Source organism: Chenopodium quinoa, unplaced genomic scaffold (genome assembly GCF_001683475.1).
Source record: "Chenopodium quinoa cultivar QQ74 unplaced genomic scaffold, ASM168347v1, whole genome shotgun sequence".
Lineage (NCBI taxonomy): Eukaryota > Viridiplantae > Streptophyta > Magnoliopsida > Caryophyllales > Amaranthaceae > Chenopodium > Chenopodium quinoa.
In genome coordinates, this window is record NW_018743977.1 from 717426 (window position 1) to 739852 (window position 22427).

The window sequence follows — 22427 nt, forward strand, 5'->3', positions numbered from 1 at the left end:
TTTTTAATGACTAAAACTTATATTTACTGAACTTAAATTGTTAAACTAAAATTTTATTGAAATTAAATTATTTTTACTGAATGTGTTGTTATAAGGTAAATTTAGTAGGCCCTTGGTATTTTTCAATTTCTTCTCCTCCATTTTTCTTTCTTGTAAAATATGATAATCAATAAATATAATTGTAGTTTTCATATGTTGAGCAAATGAGATTATTTTTCAATGATATCAATGAAATTAAATCACAAATCTTGGATACCATTCCTATCGTTTATGAAATAGAAGTTAGATGCTTATATATTGATTATATTGCTCAAAATTACTCGTACTTGAACACATACTCATATACATCTCTTGATGTCAAAAAAGGCGCAAAAAATACCCTATCCATATGTGTTTTGGCTAAACATAACTCCAAGCTTCGTTGAGAATACCATTATTACTAAGATGATCACTCATCCACGAAATATGTGGAAGCAAATCTATAAAGAAGCGGCAATCCAAAATTTTGACCAATTTTAACAAATTTAGCAAATCCATTCTAAAATCGGATAAATGGATATGTAGGGTCAAAAACTCAAAATCACAACTATAAATGTACATGTAAAATGAATAGCATTATATTTTTATTTTTATAGCCGAATATACTAGTAAATGCGTTGAAATAATAACATGAGCAAAATCAAGGACTATAGGGTGGTCCAATATTAGAGATTTTCTTTTGGGCCCCCAACTCCATGTGAAGTCCTCATGGCCACTCAAGTCAATTTGGGGCAATATTAATTTTATAAAAATAAATAAAAGATTTTTAAATTGAAAAATTACAAAAAAAAAATAAATAAATAAAAAATACATAATTGGCGTTTGATTAATATCAAGGGTTCAAGGGTACATGTCTCAATCTTTTTTTTTTTGGACAAAAGCAAGAGATTATATTACTTGATCAAATAAACGCTTTTCATCATGTCTCATACTAAGTGTTTGCTGTCCACAAGACTACAAAGTCAATGACTCAATTTCCTCAAAGATCCTACAATCACTTAATTGTTTAAGTGTATTTATTTCATAAGATTTGGAATGTGTTTTTGATCCTTTTATCATATTTCCTAATAACTTGGAATGTGTTTGATTAAACTTTGTTTAGATGGTAATGTTCAACCATAGTATACGAAGTGTATTGATGTTCTTTCCGTCTTATATGGTGTTCATCACAAGTGTCACGATAATTTTTTTAGTTTAAAAAGTTACAGTGTAGACGATTTAACAGGTTACTTAGAAGCGTCCAAGAAATTCACTTGTGTTCCAACTCGAAAAAGACATTACTACACAATTTAACAGATTGAAACCTCCTTGACGAAGAACAAATAAAATATAAGACATGCATTAGATCATGCATTCATGCATGCTTGAGTGGTAGTCAATGACCATGCACGGCTGCACGAGTAAGATGTTTTCTGCAGAAATACAAGGCCAACAAATCCTTTTCAATAGGAGTACGCAACAAAAATAATAAAATACATATTCCATAGCTGATTAATTGTCATTACAATTGCATATTTTCGATATAAGCATTGTTTCTTTGTACAAAAAAGAAAATTTAGAGACTACACTCTTCAACAACCTCTCACCCTAATTAACATGAGCAAAATAACAAAACAACCTTGCCCCCGGTACTAATAAATATTGGGAGGCGAAGAAATGAATTGAAGAAACTTGTAAAAAAAAATATGTATGAAAAATAAGCCAATATTGGCAATACAAAAAAAAAGGAGAAAATTTATAACTTCAAGTTTCAACCCTTCCTACACTATATGAGAAATTTACATATATATGATGGGTGTGAAAGAATAAACTAAATCTAACACCACGCGTGAGGAGACTTCAAACAAATAAATAAAATAATTGCACCGTCACCTTAGGCGCCAAGAGGGATGGAAAAAAGGAATGTTCTCGAGTCATGAGTTTCTGTAACTCATTCATGTAAAAACTGGAACTCGAGGTTCTCAAGAAGCTCCTCAGCTGGTCTTACATCAACAAAGTCTTTTGAATGCATTGAACCGGAAATGTCATCAACTGAGAATGGAATGCTGCATCCAAAAATCGTACATAATTTTCATGATTCAGTCATTTTAGTGAAATAATTGATAGAAGCAAGCATATAATGTCATAAAAGTAACTTATTTTGCTAAATACTTTACCTGGAACTATCATCTAACAAAAAGGAATTGCTATTGGCACTGTTGGAGTCCTCAGTCATTAGGACTCTCATGCTTCCAATAACCTGCAGGAAAGGGGGAACGGTACACAAATTTGATGAGCACCTAAGTGATCAATCAACTACTGTAAAATTTGGCAGCTATGATACTCAAACCCTCTAAAATGGGTATGGACACTTGCACTTTAATTTGACTCATACTCATTTCCACATGAGCACGCTAGTCCAAGAAACATAGGATGGTGATATGAGTACCACAAAGAGAGAAGACTTACATCAGGAGATACACTTCGAGTATTATAGTTGTCATCCCAATACAAGGTACATATTCTGTACAGTTGCTGGACACTCAATACCTGAAACATAACCACGTATTAGCACTGAACAAATCTGTGCATTCAACATATTTATCTTTTCCCTTTCTTTTATATATTCTGAAAGAATAAGTCCATGATCCCATTTCCAAAATCTACAGGAAATCATTAAAACTCCTAAAACAAAAGGCTATCAGTTCCTGTAGATCAACAATGTAGAATGTTTCTACGGAATGATGAATAGCAAAGATTCCAAGCTTTATCAAAAATCTATATATCTGGCCAGAGAATTTGATCTCTATTACTGGAGTAACAAAGTGACCCATCAAATATCCAGCGCTCCTGAACATTAGACTCATCTGGATATATTTAGATTAGAACAAAGATGAAGAGACTTACAGGGCAGAGATCGTTAGTAATTTCGTCATAAGATATTCTGTACTTTTGATGTATAACCTGTGATTAAAATAGCACAGCCTTGCATAAGTACGAGACTCAAGCTTCACCAATCAAATAGTAACAAAAACAGAAATAGAGAATGATAGGGCATATTGCAGACTCAAAGAATTAAAAATAAATTTTATGTATTATATTCTGTTCTTTCGGAGATGAAGATATGTTCATCAAGGTACTAGGATTTCAGAGATGGAAAGCAATTAATCAATTTACTATTGCAGGAAAAGGTTGGAAGTGATAAGACTAAAAGTTACATCCTTAAACATATTGTCAACTACAGGTATAAAAAAAATGAACATACCAGGAACCCGACAGCTTGTCTTATGTGCTTGAGTTCATCCCAGGATGAACCTGCATACTGTGAAAGTAATAGTATTCTAATATTATATCTCAAATTTTTCATGTAATTAAACTAGCGAGCAAATACATGAAGAACCATGACAATGGCTGCTGATAATTTTAAAAACAATTGGCGAAAGATAAGAAGGCTACCTCTTCTTTTGCTTGGGCACACCAGAGTTCTAACTCAGCTAACCCAGATTTCACATATTCTCCATTACTAAAAGTACAGCACTCACGACGCAGTAACAGACTGAACATTACAGACAAGCTTGTTAAACACATGTTGCAGAAAATCTCATTTCCAGGAAAGTGCAAAAACAGGACTTACCTGTTGAAGAGTTGTACATTGATATATGAGAATATCTGTGTGAAGATTTTCTGACAGAGAACTGGAGGCACCTGCATGAACATTCATTTCCAAGAAAATGAAGACAAAGCCACCCAACAATATACGACATATTCTGATTAAGATAGCAAGTGTATGATGAGAGTATAGAAAACAGCAAAAGAAGAGAGATCTGCTTACATAATTTTCTTTCAGCATTTTGAGAAGTGAGTTAAGACTGTCAATAATACCCTGCCAGTGACTTGTGGCAGACTCTTTACTAAATGATCGGCCTGACCTTAAGGAACCTCCCTTGGATGTTCTTGGCGCCTGAAAAAGGGCAGTGCATATTTGTGACAAAATTCAATCCCAGACTAAGGATTTATAAATAAATAATAAACAAATAACGAAAGATTAGATGTATAAACATCAAGAAGGGAAGCTATCATAAAAGGCACAACACTATCATAAAAGCGCATACATTACAAAGCGCATACATAAAGGCATGTATATGAAGGATAATTCATGCTCGTACGACTTAACATTATAATTCCGCATCGCGAAGAGGAAAACTTGTACAATTTAGCAATGGTGTGACAACTCAAAATCTTGTCGTGGAAATAATTATAACTTAATAGACTTCATTAGTTCATTGATTGCAACTGCTAGAAAAAATCAGTACCACCTAGATAGCTTGCTTGTTCAAAATCCAGGGGCTCTAGATATAAAAGATTTGATGCTCCATGAGTAAGACAGTGTTCACTAGAACCAACCAAAACCCTTCACCTTAGCTTTAGGTGGGATCGTCATAGCCTTCATTTGGATTATAGATTTTACTATTTAACACAACTTGATAAAATTGGCTTGATTTATGCACTGCATGGATTTCTAGCAATCAAAAGTCATAATTTATTATAGCCATATAAAAAAAGAAAAGAAAAAGAAAAAGGACTACATAAGATAAATGTCACGAACTGCTACTGTACTTGAGGTAGAGTGTGAAAGTACGCAATCTTTTTCCCGTATAATAAGTGTTGTTCATAAAGGCCTTTTCCTAGGCACATTTGATCCCTTACATAGATGAATAATATGGAAGAACTAAAAGAAGTTTTTCAAGAATACCTGGATACACAAGGAAAGTAATGATGACAGCTCCCTCTTCAAGTTGTCACGAATAATGCCATAAATTTTCTCCACATACGCAGTAAGCTGCTGCTTGAAAAGCAAAGCCGGATATTTGGCTTCCACTTGGCGTACAGTATCAAGAGCTGCAGCTGCAGCAAGAGTAGAGGAGGAAGGAGAGGAGCGGAAACCCTGAAAAAATTTCCATATAGGTTAACAAGGATAATATTCACTTCAAAACAAAGGCTCGGATCACTAGTTATCAGAACCAGGTACCATAGTCATTCTCCCAAAGAGAGATGTAGGGACCGGAGGTTTGCGCTGCGCTGCACCCCCAGATGCTTTGAGGCTCCGTTGCAAAAGGAATAACAAAGCCGATGTATTTGATAGCCAGTAAGCCAGATGCTCATTATTATCATCTTGATTCTACAAAATAGCAAAATACTGATAAGGGGGCCAAATTTACTGGTGCAACTTTTAAAAGGAGTAAGAGGCAATTATTTTAAAAAAATTGTAAGAATAATCATAAGAAAGAGGACTCATAGTTTTAAACTTTTAAAATAGCCTAGTATCGTTCCTACTGCTGGGAACTATTCCAAGTATCTATTAGATGGTTCATCACTAATTGTCATTACCGTTTACTTCGTACTTCCTCCGTTTCTATTTAGATGACCTATAGCTCTTGGCACAGTTTTTAAGGAGAGGAGAGAGAATGTATATTAGTTACATCTTAATCCTAGTTATTTGTAAAGCATATTAATTAAATACTTAAATAAATTAATCAAAGTAGCATCAAACATCATTTCATTGCAGCAGTCGGCAAACCCACCACCGACACCACCTTGGCACTTTGCCATCACCTTAAACTTCGCAAACCACCTACACATCCAAACCAGCACCACCGATGCTGCCACCCTCATCCCCCGCCGTTGTCGCCCTCATCTAGACTGCCGCCGCTGCCACCCCCATCTAAACCACCACCAAATCTGACCACTACCACCACACTTAACCACGGACCACCCCTATCTAACCCTCATAAAAATGGGCTTGAATTTTTGAGAAGAGGAGAAAGAAGATTAAGAAATCAAACCAACACCAAGCATATGCAATCTTTCAGATCTGAATTTTTTTCTCTCTCTCTTTTTACCTCTACCTGTTTTACCCCAAAACAACAAAGATGACGATTGTGGAGGCAACTATTGGAGGTGTGACCTGAAAGTGTTGGTGGGCGGGTTATGGATCTAGTGGTTGAGGAGGGAAAGTGGTGAAGGAGAGAGAAAATAAAGTTCGTTGAGGGTGAAGGTGGTTGTGATAGTGGACCTGGTGGTCTGGTGGCTGGGGTGGTCGTTCGGCGAGGAAGCAAAGGGTGGTTCGGTGGTGGCTCGTTAGATCGGGGTTGTGCTTTTGGTGGTGGTTTTTTAGATAAGGTTGGCTTGGTGGTGGTTCGGTAGATCGGAGTGGTGGTTTTATAAGGGTGGTGGTTTTGAGGATTGGCGTGGTGGTTTTGTTGGGATGAAGTGGCAGCGGCATGGTAGGATGGCTAGTGTTGGGTTATGGGGATGGTGTTTTGGGTTGGGCTGATTATATAGAGAGTAGTTAATTAGGTGGGAATGAGGTTGGTTAATTGTGGGTGATTATTAAGAAAAAAAAAAAACCTTTCCATTTATAGTATAGATCAAGTATTGTGACAATTTCTTTTTAGGAATGTTAGTCATCTAAATAGAAATGGAGGAAGTATTAGATTTACATTTTACTATAAAATATTACAAAAGGTCCTTCAATTTTTATTTTTATCTTTATTTTTTCCACCTAAGCCAATCTCAATAAAAGGACTACAATAAATGCATAATGCGAATACAAAAATACCGAATCAATAAAATTAGCAGTAGCAGAGCTATTTCTCAGCTTCTCCACTAATCTCAGAGCAAAATTAAAACACATGCGAAGAACAAAGGGGGGAGTGGGGAAGTTATGCTATCAGTTGTGACAATTACCAGAAAGCATACAAAGAACATTGTACACAAAAGCAGTAGGGTTTTCAAAACATAATTGCAGATAAACTTTACTATTGACAACAGAAATTCAAATTGCAACTGAAAGGAAATAACAGCCTCACAAGATCACAACCTTAATACTCTGCAGCTAAATAACGACTTTTGAAGGCATTTACACGTTTGAGCATAGATCAAATATAACATAACTTAATTACCTCAATGGCAGAACCAAACATCTGAATAAGGCGGTCAAACACACTAGTCCTCTCTGCTTCAAATGATTTCCAATGGAGGAGACACTTGTAAATTGTAAATGCAGCCACAGGCTTTCCTTGATTGAAGCCAATATTTTTTGTCACACAATGTATTAGAGCATCAACATTCTCCTGCAACAAAGATACATTCTCTGAATTAGAATGTCCACACGAATGACCATTTCTAAGCAGCCAATATTTTCAATATCATACTTGTTGACGCTCAAGCTGAGATCGTCCAAACTTCTGTTCAGATTCAAAATCTAATTTTTTGACAGGAGTTACACTTTGTGGTTCCTACACAAATAATAAAGCACCGAATTTAGAGTGTGCAGTTGACATGACATAGAAAAACATATACAGTAAGAATCTGGAAAAAACAACAAGCCAAATTAGGCCTTACATTGACTCTGGAATCTTCATTGACTATGTGACCATTTGGCAATTTCTACAGCAAAACAAACAAAATGATTTTGAGACAAATTGAGAAGTAAGATTGTACAGACACACCGATGAATAGGAGAAAGTGAAAGTACCGGAGTCACAGCTATTGGAGTACTTCCTGAACTTAAGTTTACAGGTGCAGATAACAATGATTGTTGTCGAAGGACCTTATTTTCAGATTCCATGTCAAAAATTTTCTCTTCAAGTCTGTAGAAAAGGACTACCACTCCATAAGCATATTCAAACCACGTAGTAGTATGAGTATCCAGTATGAAAAAGTTATAGGTGAAATGAAACATGAAAAAAATTAGCACTCGAATAACCTTTGCATGTCTGTCTTCAGCTTTATCATTCTTGATTCTGCATCAAGTGCCTGTTTCAGTCGTTCTTCGCTGAGTTTACTAGTTTCTACAAATTTCTTCTCTGTTTCATCAATTTTCAGCTCCAGCGAACTAACTAAGGCCTGCCAATAACAAGATTGTACTGAATTAAGGATACAGTAGACTATATCATAAAGGGATTCAGACAAGACTACAAGAAAATAATAACCCAAGAAAGTAATAGAAAACAAAAAAACCATAACATGACCAATTAACCTTTAGATTCTCATTTTCAGCAGTAAGCTTCTCCACAATAACACTGTCAACAACTGGCACCTCCTGTACAACAGGTACATGTTCAATTACTTTCTTAGCAACCTCACACTCCTTTGCGAGCAACTCCTTAGTTTCTTTAAAATGAAGCTCCATCTCCTGCAACGCGGTCTTTAGTTTTGCATTCTCTTGTGTTTTTGCCTCTTCCAGATCAGACTGCAAGCAAAGAATCCCGACTCAAGAAAAAGAACAGGAAAAACTGCAGTGACCACATAATAAGTTTTCAAAGCAGAAAAATATGATAATCATCATATTAGTCTTGTAATTTTTTTAGCAAGTAAACCACAAAGCAATTCATATGTAATAATCCTTCACAGAAAAACACCTAACAGATACAACCCAAAGTTGCTAAATTTGATAGGATATTTAGTATAATTACTACTGATAATACTATAATGCACTCAATGAGAAAGGAAAATGGAGTAATGATGATGCATGCAGAAGGAGAAAGCTCTTAAGCCTGCCTGATACAACAGGATAAATTTCTTCTACACTTTGTAAGATGAAGGCATATAATCGCAATATTTATTTATTCTTCAGCAATAGCCCAAATATTATCTATCCCTTTCGAATAGTCAGCAGATGAAGTGAAATAATTTTCCAACGTCATCCTACATAATTAGGGAATTGTATCCCTCCATCTTTCTGCTACCAGCAAGCAGTTACAAACGAGGATTCTAAAAAAAGGGATAGCATGATACATTTATAGTTTACAAGAGAAGGCTTTCTACATATGAGGCCTGCTCACTCTTAAGTAATGCAAGGACACCATGGGCTCATGTCACATGTCTGTAACAGTGTGATGTTTGATCAAGTCTTCTAATGAGTGAAACATATTACTTTTGTTCAAGCATGAAACATTTCTATGCCCCTTATCTTAGTGAGCACCAAAGAGAAGTTTGCTTCAGATCAGTATTAATCACAAAGAACATTTCATATCTCCCATTAGTATCTACCATACTCTTACAACTTTAACTCTGCCAGTAGGTTTCCCGCTGCCAGTCCCAAGCCTGGATAAAGGAGGAGGGTTACAGTACGCCAGTGACAGCCAATGTAAAATTTTGTCACATCGCTTGACTTGAGCCACAATGATTGAGAGTAGTACTAGGATAGGTGACCTCCTAGGAGGAGGAGGAGGAGGAGGAGGAGGAGGAGGAAGAGGAAGAGGAAGAGGAGGAAGAAGAAGAAGAAGAAGAAGAGGAATCTAATGCTAACAGCCAAATCTCTTTCATGATCAATCCTGCTTCTATAGCTTCCTAAAGGATATTGAGCTTCAACTGCAAAAACATTTTTCCCTCATGAAACATGTAAATTTTCTAAAATTATACTGTAATAATTACTAAGTTGATTTAAGCATCTGGTCACTTCTCAAAGTTCACCATCAATACTATGCAGATATGAAGAGAGAGTAAAAATTACAAGTTACAACATCTTCCCCATTAGTGTTGCTCAAACTTTTTTAATAAACACAATCCTCTTTTTACCTAACAATATGCAACCTTTTGCCTATACCTATACAATGGGTAAAGACCCAGTAAAGGCCCTAACCTGCCCCATTATTACAGGGTCAGACCCGGTATCTTTTTATTTTAGGGAGCCCTAAACAGGGCTAGATGGAGTGGGCTTTTCACTGCCCTCCTAGCTCTCTCCTTTAAGCTGTAACCAAGAGTTTCTCCTCTACGGGCTACACCTATTCTCTCTTCTAGCTCATTCTCACCGTCACAATCTATAGTAGTTATAGCATCAAGATCTAAAGATCAGATGGCTGAGAATGAAGATGAAGGCAACTGGCCAAAAACAATGTCAGAAGAGAGGTATTTGAATTTGATTATCTTACTGAAGAGAAGATAGACACATGATGACTATCCTCAATCAATGAAGTTTGACAATAATGTTGAAGAAAGGCATGTGATCTCAGTTTCATGAAGGAATAAAATGATGTTAAAGAATGAGGCAAGATCTGATGGCTGAAAATGGAGTTGATTACAAATTTTCATCTTCTTGGGCCAAAATTAAAATTAGGCCAGACTGAGGAAGATGACCCTTACCATGCCCCACCCCGCCCCGCCTTACACCAGGTTCAGCATGCTGAACAGCTCTACCCTTGCCAACCTTGAGGATGTTAATGACATGAAATAAAATGCCCATTCCACATATTATAAATGTACTCGGTATCTCAATCAGAATATAATCCATGTGTTACCAACACAATTCAAATCTTACTCTTACAATTGAGCTGAATCACAAATTTTTTGAAATTGAAATACACTTCATTTGTTACGTAAATATTGAAACATGTTCACAGATTTTATGTAATGTGAGAGATAGAAAGAAATTAAACATCAGGACCATGTGATCATATCATGAGGAGATAAAAAGAAATCATAAGCAAATAAAGAAATTTTGCAATAATTATGACCTTTACATAATAGGAACACTTCAATATTTAATGAACAGAAAAAGTACAACACAGCTAGTAGAGGAAAGAAAAACTGACTCGCATGCGTTTCTCCAGTTGTAAGCGCCAAGTAAGCTCCTCAACCTGCTTTTCCAATTTATTTTTGGCAGCTTGAAGAGCACCTGTCTCCCGTGCAGCCTGCATTGCCAGAAAAAATGTTGGTAAATAAACAAGGCGCCAAGGATCCAACTAGCACCCAATCCACCATAACAGATTAAACAGTACTAAACGTAATTTATATTTTCAAAACCTTTAAGAAATCACAGAAGAAAAATACAAATGGCACAACAAAGTTGAAACAAAATCCTCTATTTGACAGAAAGCATTCTGTAAGACACTAAGACACCTGTAAAGTGTGTGAATCTCTCATTTGTTTTATGCCTTCTCCAATCCACCCAAAAATAAAAAATAAAATAAAGTAAAATAATATAAAATAAAATAAACTCTAGAAGGTACTAGCAAGTTTCTGTATTCCTTTTCTTTCAAATGCAATATAGGCCAAATAATTCGGGAAAAGTTCCAGGGACAAGGCAGACAACAAGAGTAGGTAGTCATTCAGAAAAAGCAGCAATACATCAGTTACTATAGCAATGATAAATGTTATACTACAGAAAAAGATAAAAAAAAAAATCACCATCTTGAGTTTTCGCAATTCAGAACGAGCAACTTTGCATCTCCATGCACATTGGGTGCTGATGACCGCTTTCTTCAATCTTAAGAACCGTGTGCGAGCCAAGAATTTGCGACAGTGACTCTGGAAGTAAATGATTAAATCAGCACTATTACAAATTTTACAAAAGAGCTAAAGGGATAACGTTAGAAATCTTTTAGCTATAATCACAGATAGTTCTAAATGGAAGGTAATAAAAAAGAAATCTCTATGTTATCTGCTTATGAATTTCACAATGAACTGCAACTAAACTGGAAATATAAATTTAATACTCCCTCCACTTTAGAATAAACAGTTTGACCAGTCACACATGCCAACAAATAAATTTGACCATTAATACATAAGAATATATGAAAAAACAATAAAAATTTCATATTGTAAATTTATATGTTAATACTAATTTAACAACATTTTAAACGATAACATTTGAAAATTTTATATTAGCATAAATATGAGGTCAAAATTAATAGAAGAATAATGAATAGTAGTGCCAATTATTCTGAAATGGAGGTAGTATCAAATTATTTAATTTCTTCCTATACCTGAATAAATATGGCAGCTCTAGTCTGTCTTCTGAAGCGGATTTCATCACGAGAAGCCATACCACGCATACCACTTTGGATGGCGACAGCAGAACAGTAAACTTCCCTGTATGCTTTTCGTGCAAGATGCATCCGCAAAGCTGTTTGTATTCTCAAGGATGCAGCTTCTTGCCTCATGCCCTCATACACATGACGAGCAAGTTGTCCTGTATAATAAATAGTGAAGTTATAGCAGATATAATTGAGTTGTAGATAAAAAAAAACGTTCATCAGAGATGCTTGGAAAGCAAAGCTGGATACACTGCGATAATATACCTCTACATAAAGCTTGTACATGTACTGCTGAACGACGGAGCAAGATAAAGCTTCTGCGGGCCAGATAAGAACGGATCTTTCTCTGGATGATACTTGCTGATCGTCCCAACACCTCGCTTCTTCGAGCATCTAAATCAGCCATCTGACCAGCCCTGAGGAAAACCTTTGTCTTACCTATCTGCAACAATTTATCGCAATTAAGGTAAGTAACCAACAGATAAAAGTATAGTAGCAAACCATGACAGAAGACGACATGATGAAAACAAATAGAAATTTTTTCAAGGAGTAGCATTCAAGATTTCAAGGAGCAATCAGATGGGGTTTTTCAAACTTTACAATGTCAAAAGTTCTTTAAGAAGTCCAAAATCCACCTTTTTACAAGTTATTGGTCAAATTTCTTGTGATTATAAAGCACTAATAGAGTATCAAGGACAGCTACAAGTCTACTAGGCTAACTATATGATGAAACCTTAAATTAGGCCAGCCAATTTTACCACAATGAATAGTCAGATATTGTACAACCGAGCTTCGCATATCATCAGAGATTTCTAACATACATAAGATGATAAGATCACAGATTAAATACACACTTATTTAAACATTAAAATTCATGCAAGGTAACAGAATTAAAAATCATGACAGCAGCAGATGGTCCTGTATATCATCACAATAAGAAGGAAAAAAAAAAGTCATAAACGTTTTGAAGAAGAATAGATTTGTTATCAATCCCAGATGTATTAGACAAACAGAGCTCCTTTGAACCAATGCCCCTTTTTACGTATTAGCAACCACACAGAAACTGGTGTATAATGGAAGAGAGATATATATAACCAGTATTATGCTCAGGTCGGTGAAAAAATAGTGAAGATAGCTTGGCAATAATGTATGGGCTTGGAAAATGCTTGCTAGGTTAATTGCTAATGTCAACTTTTCAAAGAGTGTAACAAACAAGAAGAGTAAATAAACATTTCATCCAAGTAAGTCAAGATGATTTTCAAAACATGATTCTGGTACCTGGTAGCCTTCAAGTCCCACTTTCTCAAGAAGCCGCTTACATGCTGTGACTTCATCAGAACTAAAATATAAAAAAAAATAAAAGAAATCAGTTTCATACTTTCATTTCCAAGCAACATCACGTGCAGGAAAAGACATGGTTTACCTTCCATCTAAGACTTCTGGTGCAAGAATTCCAAACCGATCTAGAAACTCAAAAAATGGTTTTCTAGTGGGGTACCCAGCCATGCTTATCCTAATAGCCTCCAAGACCCCCTAAAATAGAAGATACAACAAGTCAGAATAAACAAACATACAGTGCACTTTCAGGTGACGATGTCCAAAAGAAAAGTAGGACATGTAATCCTCACCCCACAGCGTAATTGTTGAAGGACATTCTGATTCTCAAAAATTGCTGGCTTAAGAAGATTGTTTGGCTTCACACAGCGAATGTAATGTGGTTCAGTTGCACTCAGCGTCTCAAGAAGTGAAACCAATTGTTGCTACATAAACAGAAAAAAGAACATCACAAAGACAAGCTTTACATAAAATCACACATATTAGGCAATATAACAAAATATTGACATACCTTAAAGCGGGTACCTATTGATGAAAACTTTGATGACTTAGAAGACTCTTCAGGTAAAGGAGGAAATAAATCTGCTACAAAGGAACATCTGGAAGCACTTAGAAGTGCTTGGTGTTCAGCAACAACATAGTCTTTGTTCTTATCCAGGAACAGTTCAGTTTGATAGGTAACCTACAGACACGTACGAAATCCCTTAAGCTACAGAACTTAATGACTAATGGCAACAACCTACGTATGCAGTGAAAACTTTAACTTACATCACCAGCATAATGGCAGATAGTGAAATCACTACGAGCTAATTTAGGCTTGCTGAAACGCTTATGGTTTTTGAACGTCTGGTACAGCTTTTGGGCAAATGTTTCATGCGTAGATCTTGGGAACATACTGTCCAGAGGGGGAAAAATCATCAAAAATGTAATTTTTTTATCAAGAGAATGCTAAATTCCTGTATCTATAATACATTTGTCACTCTGCTTACCAAGCTTCATCCAGAAGAGAAATGATTCCACCAGGTTTCTGAAAAAGAGAAGTTCACAGATGAAGAAAAAGACGTTACTTACGAGAATGCAGTATAAATTCACAGCAGTGCAAAATAATTAACAGGCTAAATCATATACTGCCTATAAAGCAAAAGAGTAACCAAGAATTCACCAACCAACTGAGCAGGAGGAAGATAATACAAAAAAGAGTAACCAAACATTCACAAAGCGACTGAAGGATTTTATTGTGTTCTCAGTTTTTAGGACTATCCCTACTCCCTAGAGAATAATTTTAAAGGAGTACGAAAAGGACAACCCCTCATTACAATACCAGGAAACATTCAGGACACCAACCTTTTCAATGAGATCCAGAACATCTTGATTATCAATGAATTCAATGTAGCTCCAATTTATTTCTTCTTTTTCATATTCCTCCTGTTCCATCTTGAAGACATGCTGCATGACATATTTTCAATGTGTTACCAAAACATGAAAAGGAGAAGGAACAATTCTCAAGCAGGAAAATGTTCGCTTAATCGCTTATTGATTCAGAAACCTGGTTAAAATGTTGCTGAAGCTTCTCATTGGTTAGATTAATGCAAAATTGCTCAAAACTGCAAAGGCACCAAACTTAGTGGTCACAATGACTTATCATAAAAATTTAATATCAGGAACAGGTAGAAAAGTAAAGGGCAAGAATTTACATGTTTCTCTCTTGAAAGCAATTTCAACTGACAGAAGAATGATCTTAACATAATTTCATAATACCATATAATTGAATACATACATTTAAATTAAGATACTCAACTAGATAAAAAGTAATATCCAATTCTTTCCTTTCCTGCCTTACACCCAGCCATAATGTCATGGGAAAGATAAAGAAATAGAAGGTGGGTTAAGAGTTGAATGTCCCAAAAGAGCATGCATCATTCATCACAGTAACAAATTCAATAATAATCACCACAAAAAATTCTGAAAAGACAAAACAAACTGGATGAACAATTAATGATGAGATGATCAGCCACAAAGTGGCTCCTACCATTGATTTCCATATATGAGTTCAGAAATGTATAACAAATCTTTGATTGATGAAAAAGTAGTCACTCCATTAAGAATATTTGATCAACATCTTATAAAGATATCATAAAGTTCACTTTTACTCGCAATATATCCAGCAAGGTGTTACGACTCAATTATGAATTGTTTTCCTTGAAATCATTAACCTAATTCATTCAAAAACAGTTAAGTGAGTTAACACTTTCTCCGTTAAGATAAGCACCATAAATCCAACGTAAACATATAGTGCCTAATAGGACGGTATCTTTTGCACAGAAATGATACTGTTACTAGATAATCTCATGCAAAGCTGTAGTCTTTTCAGAAGTTCAGCTTACAATTCTAAGCTGCTGTTCAGATTTTTCAATAAACAACAGAGCAGCCCACGCACTTTAAAAGTCCAAGTAAGATTCCATACCAAAACAGAACGACAGTATTACTGCTACTCTTTCTCAATTAGAAATTCAAATTTCGAAACTTCAGTCACATATGGACCAAACTTGATATTAAAATATTACACAACAGTAATTTTTTTTAATAGATTTTCCATTTCTAATTAGCACAGATTTTTAAGAATAATGGGCCAAAGGTAACAATTCATAAGATTTGACAAGCATCGCCCATGTGATAGCATAGCTCATGTGACCTACTCATAAAACTTACCAAAAGGACAAATGAAACAACTATTTCAAAATACTCAAATAAAGGGTACAGAACAACTAAGAAAACGAAAATACGTAGAAATAGAAACTTTTCACATTCTCTATTGTCAACATGTTCATTTGATTTGACAAGCATAACTGCAAAATGAAAAGATGCAAATCACTATGAGAGAAAGTAATTGCAGCAAGAAAATGTTAGTAGCTTCAGGGCTGAAGATCGATCAGTCATCTTTACTTCAGAGCAAGTCATTGCATAATGTCCACCATGGACCTCAACTAAACAAGCAGATGTTGCTGCCCCCATGCTCCATCATACATATTCCCATCAACCATAAAAAGTAAAGGCATACCGGTTAAGCACCTGTTTGTCTTGAAACTCTCAAATCCATAGATGTCCAGCACTCCAATTATGAACTTTGAATTAGAATCTTGACCAATTGATGTGTTAATATTATCGACAAGCCTACAGCATAAGATGGCAGAGGAATTGATACGAGCAGAATCTAATAATACCATGATACTAAAAATCACAAATCTAAGTTCTTACCAGTCAAACAGCCTAGAGTATACAATTTTAGCCAAGGCATCTCTACTAAGGGCAGCAGACTCTGGATCCAAAGATTTGGTAATGGTTTCATCACGAGTAACCATTATGCGTTTACAAAGAGAATCTTCAAGTGCTTTTGGATCACACCTGAACAGCATAACATGTTATAATTCCTGTTTGAGGATAACACTGAAGAAATTTTTTTTTTCTTCCTGAATTGGTGTTCAACAAAATCAACAGAATGCATGTTTTACATGAAAAGCTCAGCAGCCGTTTGCAGATGGAACCGGGACTTCTCATCTTTGGGCTCAGATGAATCCATTTCCTTCCCCTTTGCAAATTCAATGTTTCCTAAATGAAGAATTGCTGCCACAACCCGAAAGATTCCATCCTGAAAATCAAAAATAAAATTTTAACTCATGTAAAATTTCTACAATGTGGGTTATCAAACCGGGGGAAGGGATGTAGAGGGAATATAAATACCTGCTCATCAGGACTAAGCCCAACCACATCCATAGCTCTTCTGGTTGCAAGGTATTCTTCGCCATCATCAACCCCCTCCAACTTGATACAATTCGTTTGATTCAGATAATGAAATGTTTTCGGATCTCCCAGCTTGTATTTTTGAACAACCTGAAGCCAAGAGCCATTACTGAACATAATTTACATATAGGAAAGAATAATAACGCACAAACATTCCTCAGGAAATATTTTTCGATAAAGTTTCAAGAGTAGCTCACAACAGCATAGCATGCTTCAAAGAAACTGACCATATCAATTATCTGATAAACCTATGATCTAGCTCTTACAAATGCACAGCTGCATGCTAATCAATGTGTTTCTAATCAAGACTAAATGGAAAGACAGACTCTGCAATAGATGAAATCTTTTTGCACAGAGGCAATGGTTAGATAACCTCACCCAAACAACAGGAGGTCAAACAACAAAGTGTCGTTACAGGTCTTACATCATACAATTCTGGTCCAGTTATGAATAAAAAAACAGAATATGGTCCAGAGATAAAACCAAGACACTCTACGGCAAAAAATCCCTCTCTCTTACATCAAGGTATTTCCAAGGAAAAGTGACACAGCAAGGGTTAAACATCTACAACATCATAAATAGGACAGCTATCTATATGGCATTCCAAAAGGTGATGTAGAATAGATCTTTTAGACATATTTTATCAAATGAAGACGAGAAAGAAGCCCTGGATAACAAGGAGTATTCGCCTACAATGAATTTACCAAACTGATATGTCATTGGAGGCCTACCTTCTACATTTTCCTAACTTATAAATCGACAGCTAATATTAAAGAGGGAAGCCATTGCAATCTACTTACCTCTGTTGGTGCGGCACAGAGCATGTAGAAACAATGATAATTTCTCTCAGGATCAGATACTTGACACACACGAGATCTTTCCAACAAATATGTTCTTATTGCTGCTCCAGAAATCCTTCCTTTCTGGTCAAATTGGAGCTCCACAAACTTCCCAAAGCGACTACATTTTTTACTCGTTAATCAAACAAATGCTGCTTCAAATGGTTATAGCATCTCCAGAAATCATTTAAATCAAATTACCTGGAGTTGTTATTTCTGACAGTTTTGGCATTGCCAAATGCCTCCAGAACAGGATTAGACTGCAATATGCAAGAATAAGAACAGATTCATTAATAAGTCACACAAGATGAAGTCAAACGGCAAATTACAACTTCATTTTCCACTCTATAATAGATATGAGCTGAAACCAATTAAAGCTATACTTAATTGAGGGAGAAAGCATTTTTACCTCCAGAACTTTCTGTTCAATACTTCTTCCCTCAGATGCAGCAACTCGACCCCCCATATAAGCAAGATAACGCATAAGCAATTTTGTACTTTCTGTTTTACCTGCCCCACTTTCCCCACTCACTAAAATTGACTGGCTGATTCCCTCCTTCATCATAAGCCTGTAAGCAGATATAACACACTGCTGAGCTACATAAACAGGTACTGAAGTAATGTCCCATAAGCCATAACTCATCACCCAACAGGTTTTATTTTTCAAAAGCATCCCAAATGAGTAAGTAATAAGAAGTTGCAGAGAGAAACATGTAGGTTCAACTCCTATTTCCCTCTTGATATCTTTCTAGGATTGAGAGCAATAAGAAACCGATACCTTATACAAGATAAATAGTATACAGTACCTGTAGGAAGCGTCTGCAATCGCAAAAGGATGTGGACTTAGCTCACCAAAACTTGCCCCCTTGTATTGTTCCATCATATGTATGTCATACAAGTGAGGCAGTTTTCTGAAAGGATTTACAGCTATCAAAATGTTCCCAGTATAAGTCTGTAGACACAAAGTTGTTTATCAGGACCAATGAGGTCAAAAGTCACCAACAGAGTTTCAAGAGACATTGTGTTGGATGCAATGGAAGGGATTAAATCACACTAGAGTTGATAAAATTCTAAGGTTACGCTCTGTAGCTTATTTTAGGTCCTCGATATTTATTGGAAATCAAATCAGACTACATAAAACGATCAGATCAAATAATAACAAATTATAGCACCTAATTATAGAATAATACTAATCTCATCATCAACAATTCAACACCATTGTTATGATATAATAAAATAATATTCCCAAAAAAAAAAAAAATGTTATCAGGTCGTCTAAACAAAAGGCAAAATTGGCCTCCCTGAGTATAGCTTGGGTGCACCCAACACCCCGTATTTTAACTAATCACTAGCCACTACCAACTATTGATTGAGGCGCAACGTGTGCAATTAATTAAACATTAATTACCAGAAAGGTCTCAGTGTGCAATTAATTACCCTTTAATTACTAGAAATGTCTCAGTTTGAGTGCCAAAAAATACCCATTAATAGCATGCGTTGCACCCCAATCAATAATTGGTGGTGTGCAAGCAATTAGTTAAACTTCATGATGTTGGGTGCACCCAACCTAAATTCCAGATTGTTGAGGCTAATGTTGCCTAAAAAAATTGTCTAAACATTCAATAGAGATTGTATTAGAAATGATCACATTCACATCTCAGTAAAGTTGATACTTGATAGCATTATTCATCAACTACTCCACCACAAACATGAATGATACAGCTAATTATTTATTACATGGTAGTATGGTATACCTATAAATTTACACTTATACAGGAAAATATCACTTACATATATTTCATTGATGTCATATCTAGATTTCAAATTCTGCAATACCCCTGGTTCATGTAAATAAGCCAGCTTTGTCATGTCATCTACTCCACATGAAGGGGCTTCTGGGTCCTTAGGGTAAACATTTGAAGCGTGAACTACAACCTGCATATTACAAGAAAGCACAAATTCATCATAAAGGTTACTATAGAGTAATAGAATTACAGAATTTACAAAAATGAACATTGCCATTTTTTTAGTCACTAAAACTCATCTAACAAGACAAAAATCATTCTAATTGAACATGAACAGCCAGCAAAAAAGAACTATAAACAATGAGGAACATAAAAAATATTCAAGTGGAAAGTAAGCAGCCGTGTGCACATGCACAATTGCGTAGAGCTCATGGTCCACGAAAGTAAAGAAGATTCATATGAGCGGATACGCCTACTTTAAAGAATCACTTATGCTGTACTTAAGGCCATATACATTAAGATATATGCCATGAGACCAGGCAATTCAGCACTCACCGTTTTTCCTGAAGTACAAAGGACCTTTAAATTTTCACCATTAATCTCAACTACTTCGCCATCTATCCAGACAACATCAGGGTCCTCAATCCAAACAAGAGATCCGACAGCTAAACTGACTGAAGCAGCCTGAAAAATACAAAAACAATGTTTAGTTCCATTTGGGGTTATAGCTCCATCTCAACTTGAGCATCAGTTTATATAGCATAACATTTCTAAACAGTTTAAAGTATGCAAAAAACATAAACACCAAAGTAAGAGAATAAGAACATATGATTGGAATGTCAAAGAGGTAAGAGTAGGCTTGTTATATTTAGATGAATGCTATTTTATAGTCACTAAAACTTTTCACATAGCAGCATAGCACATTAAAAGTTTAAAATTTAGTTGAAAATAACTGGGTATTACATTTTATATCAAATCATGACTCAAAACTAATGACCCTCCATTAATCACCGTTCAGATCTGAATCAACTATAAGGGGTAAGAGTAGCCATGTTATCTATAGAGGAACGTTATTAGTAAGACTAATGCCTATCGTATAGCATATTAGCACTATATGCGGATCATCCTCTTTTAGAAACACGATATCAGGCATAGCATTTACGAGGTCCACTGATACAGCTCATTCTCAAATGGTGACCGAAAAGATACAGATCACTACATGAGAGACTCTCTCTCTCTCTTTGAAACACAATGTCAGGCATAGCATTTACAAGGTCCACTGATATGGCACATGCTCAAATGGTGACCGAAAGTTTACAGTTCACTACATTAGAGACTGATGACCATAAGCTATGTTACCCAGACTCTTCATCTCACCTCAAGTACCCGTGTCGCACCCTTGACACTCGGACATGGGTAGGACACTTAGACACTTCATTTTTGTTCAAAATCATGGAAATTTTCATAAAATAGCCGAGTCAGACACTTGGACACGTACCCGTGACGGACATGGGTACCCGAGTCCAAGTAACATAGATCATAAGGTGCCGGGTCATTGGCACCTAGGAATTATAAAGCTTAAACTCTTGGTTCAACAAATAAGCAGTAAAGATTGGCTAAAAAAGGCCCCCGACCCCCAGTTGCAGGTTGGGTCAATATGAAAAGTTCTGCCTTCCCCTAAGTTACGCCCAAACTCTACCACCCCCATTATGTAAACCTTTACAATGTAAAGAGAGGAAACAGCAAAACTAGGATCAGGATTCAGGAACAATAATAAGTTCTTCTCTCCTTCATCCTTTCTATCACACCATTATATTGACATCATAACTTCACAAGCAATATAGAACTTCGACAAGCTCAGGAATAAATGCTGATCAAAATTCCAATAAAATCCATTAGGCAGCTCATCTAATCTCAAGAACTCAACCTTCTACGGAATAAAATCATAACTTGAGCACCCTTTCTAATAAATAATAATAAATGCTCACAATTCAGATATTCTTCGTTTTCTACTTAGTAGGAAAAAATCATTCCATATCAATCTACGGAACAAACAAAAACAAAAAGATGGAAGAACTTTAATACGCATACTAAAATCGAAAAATGAATGATAGATCAAAAGCAATACTCCAAGCAAATCAAAATGTATAAATAACTAAATTTAGCAGCGTGACATTAAGAAAATAAAATTCAAAATAAGCTCAAATTATTCTTCAAATGTAGTAAACACATTGCTCAAATGAAGAACAGATCAGTCAAATTAAGTCAATGAACAGTATAAATCAGTCAATTAATCAACAATAATTAAAACAAATGCAACTAAAAATCACAAAAATTCAAAAATTATTATAAACCAAATAATTAAAAACAATTTAAAAATATTACCATTTTGCTTTAATTCGGATCGAAGTCCCCTAGTTGCTTCTCGATCTGGGTTTCTTTTTCTTCCTCCTACCAATCAATCCCACTTCATTTAAACTCCAAATTTCCAATTTTTTCCCCAATAAAACCCAAATCAAAACTTCAAAAATTCCTCCTTTTTTCTTCAAAAATGCCCAAATCAAATCAACCCAATTGCTCCAAACTCTGTTTGCTGCAACTCCAAACTATCCTTCAATTAAAAATAATTTCTTTCACTGTTTATTAAAAAAAAAAAATCCAAAAACAATTAAACCCAAATACTTGAATAAAATGCTGGACCCAAAAAGCTTAAATCTTCTCCCAAATTAATTACTCAAGAAGAGAGACAAAGAAGAGAGAGAAAAAGTTATATAAACCCTGCTATAAGCAAAGAAAAGTTGGGTTTTATTTATTTTGTAATTTATATTTTTCCTTCAAATTGCAGATTTATGGAGTTTTAGTTAATAATGAAG

At 35.5% G+C, this 22427-nt stretch overlaps 1 protein-coding gene across 1 annotated transcript; it reads right to left on the reverse strand.

Moving 5' to 3' along the window:
- Positions 1-1504: 1504 nt before the first annotated feature.
- On the reverse strand, positions 1505-22427 carry LOC110689668 (myosin-6-like). Its single transcript, XM_021866438.1, has 39 exons — positions 21940-22427; positions 20110-20238; positions 19601-19744; positions 18616-18761; positions 18219-18378; positions 18011-18069; positions 17771-17930; positions 16911-17060; positions 16682-16818; positions 16428-16574; positions 16242-16343; positions 14719-14776; positions 14517-14618; positions 14162-14199; positions 13941-14067; positions 13684-13854; positions 13466-13597; positions 13261-13370; positions 13116-13176; positions 12102-12279; positions 11787-11992; positions 11209-11328; positions 10614-10712; positions 8060-8272; positions 7787-7926; positions 7556-7670; positions 7423-7467; positions 7233-7316; positions 6981-7151; positions 5048-5197; positions 4772-4963; positions 3851-3979; positions 3653-3723; positions 3475-3574; positions 3284-3340; positions 2926-2982; positions 2488-2568; positions 2196-2278; positions 1505-2084 (listed from the first exon to the last, which is right to left on the reverse strand). Exons 1-39 carry the CDS (start codon positions 21940-21942, stop codon positions 1970-1972), a joined length of 4542 nt encoding a protein of 1513 aa, XP_021722130.1. The 5' UTR covers positions 21943-22427; the 3' UTR covers positions 1505-1969.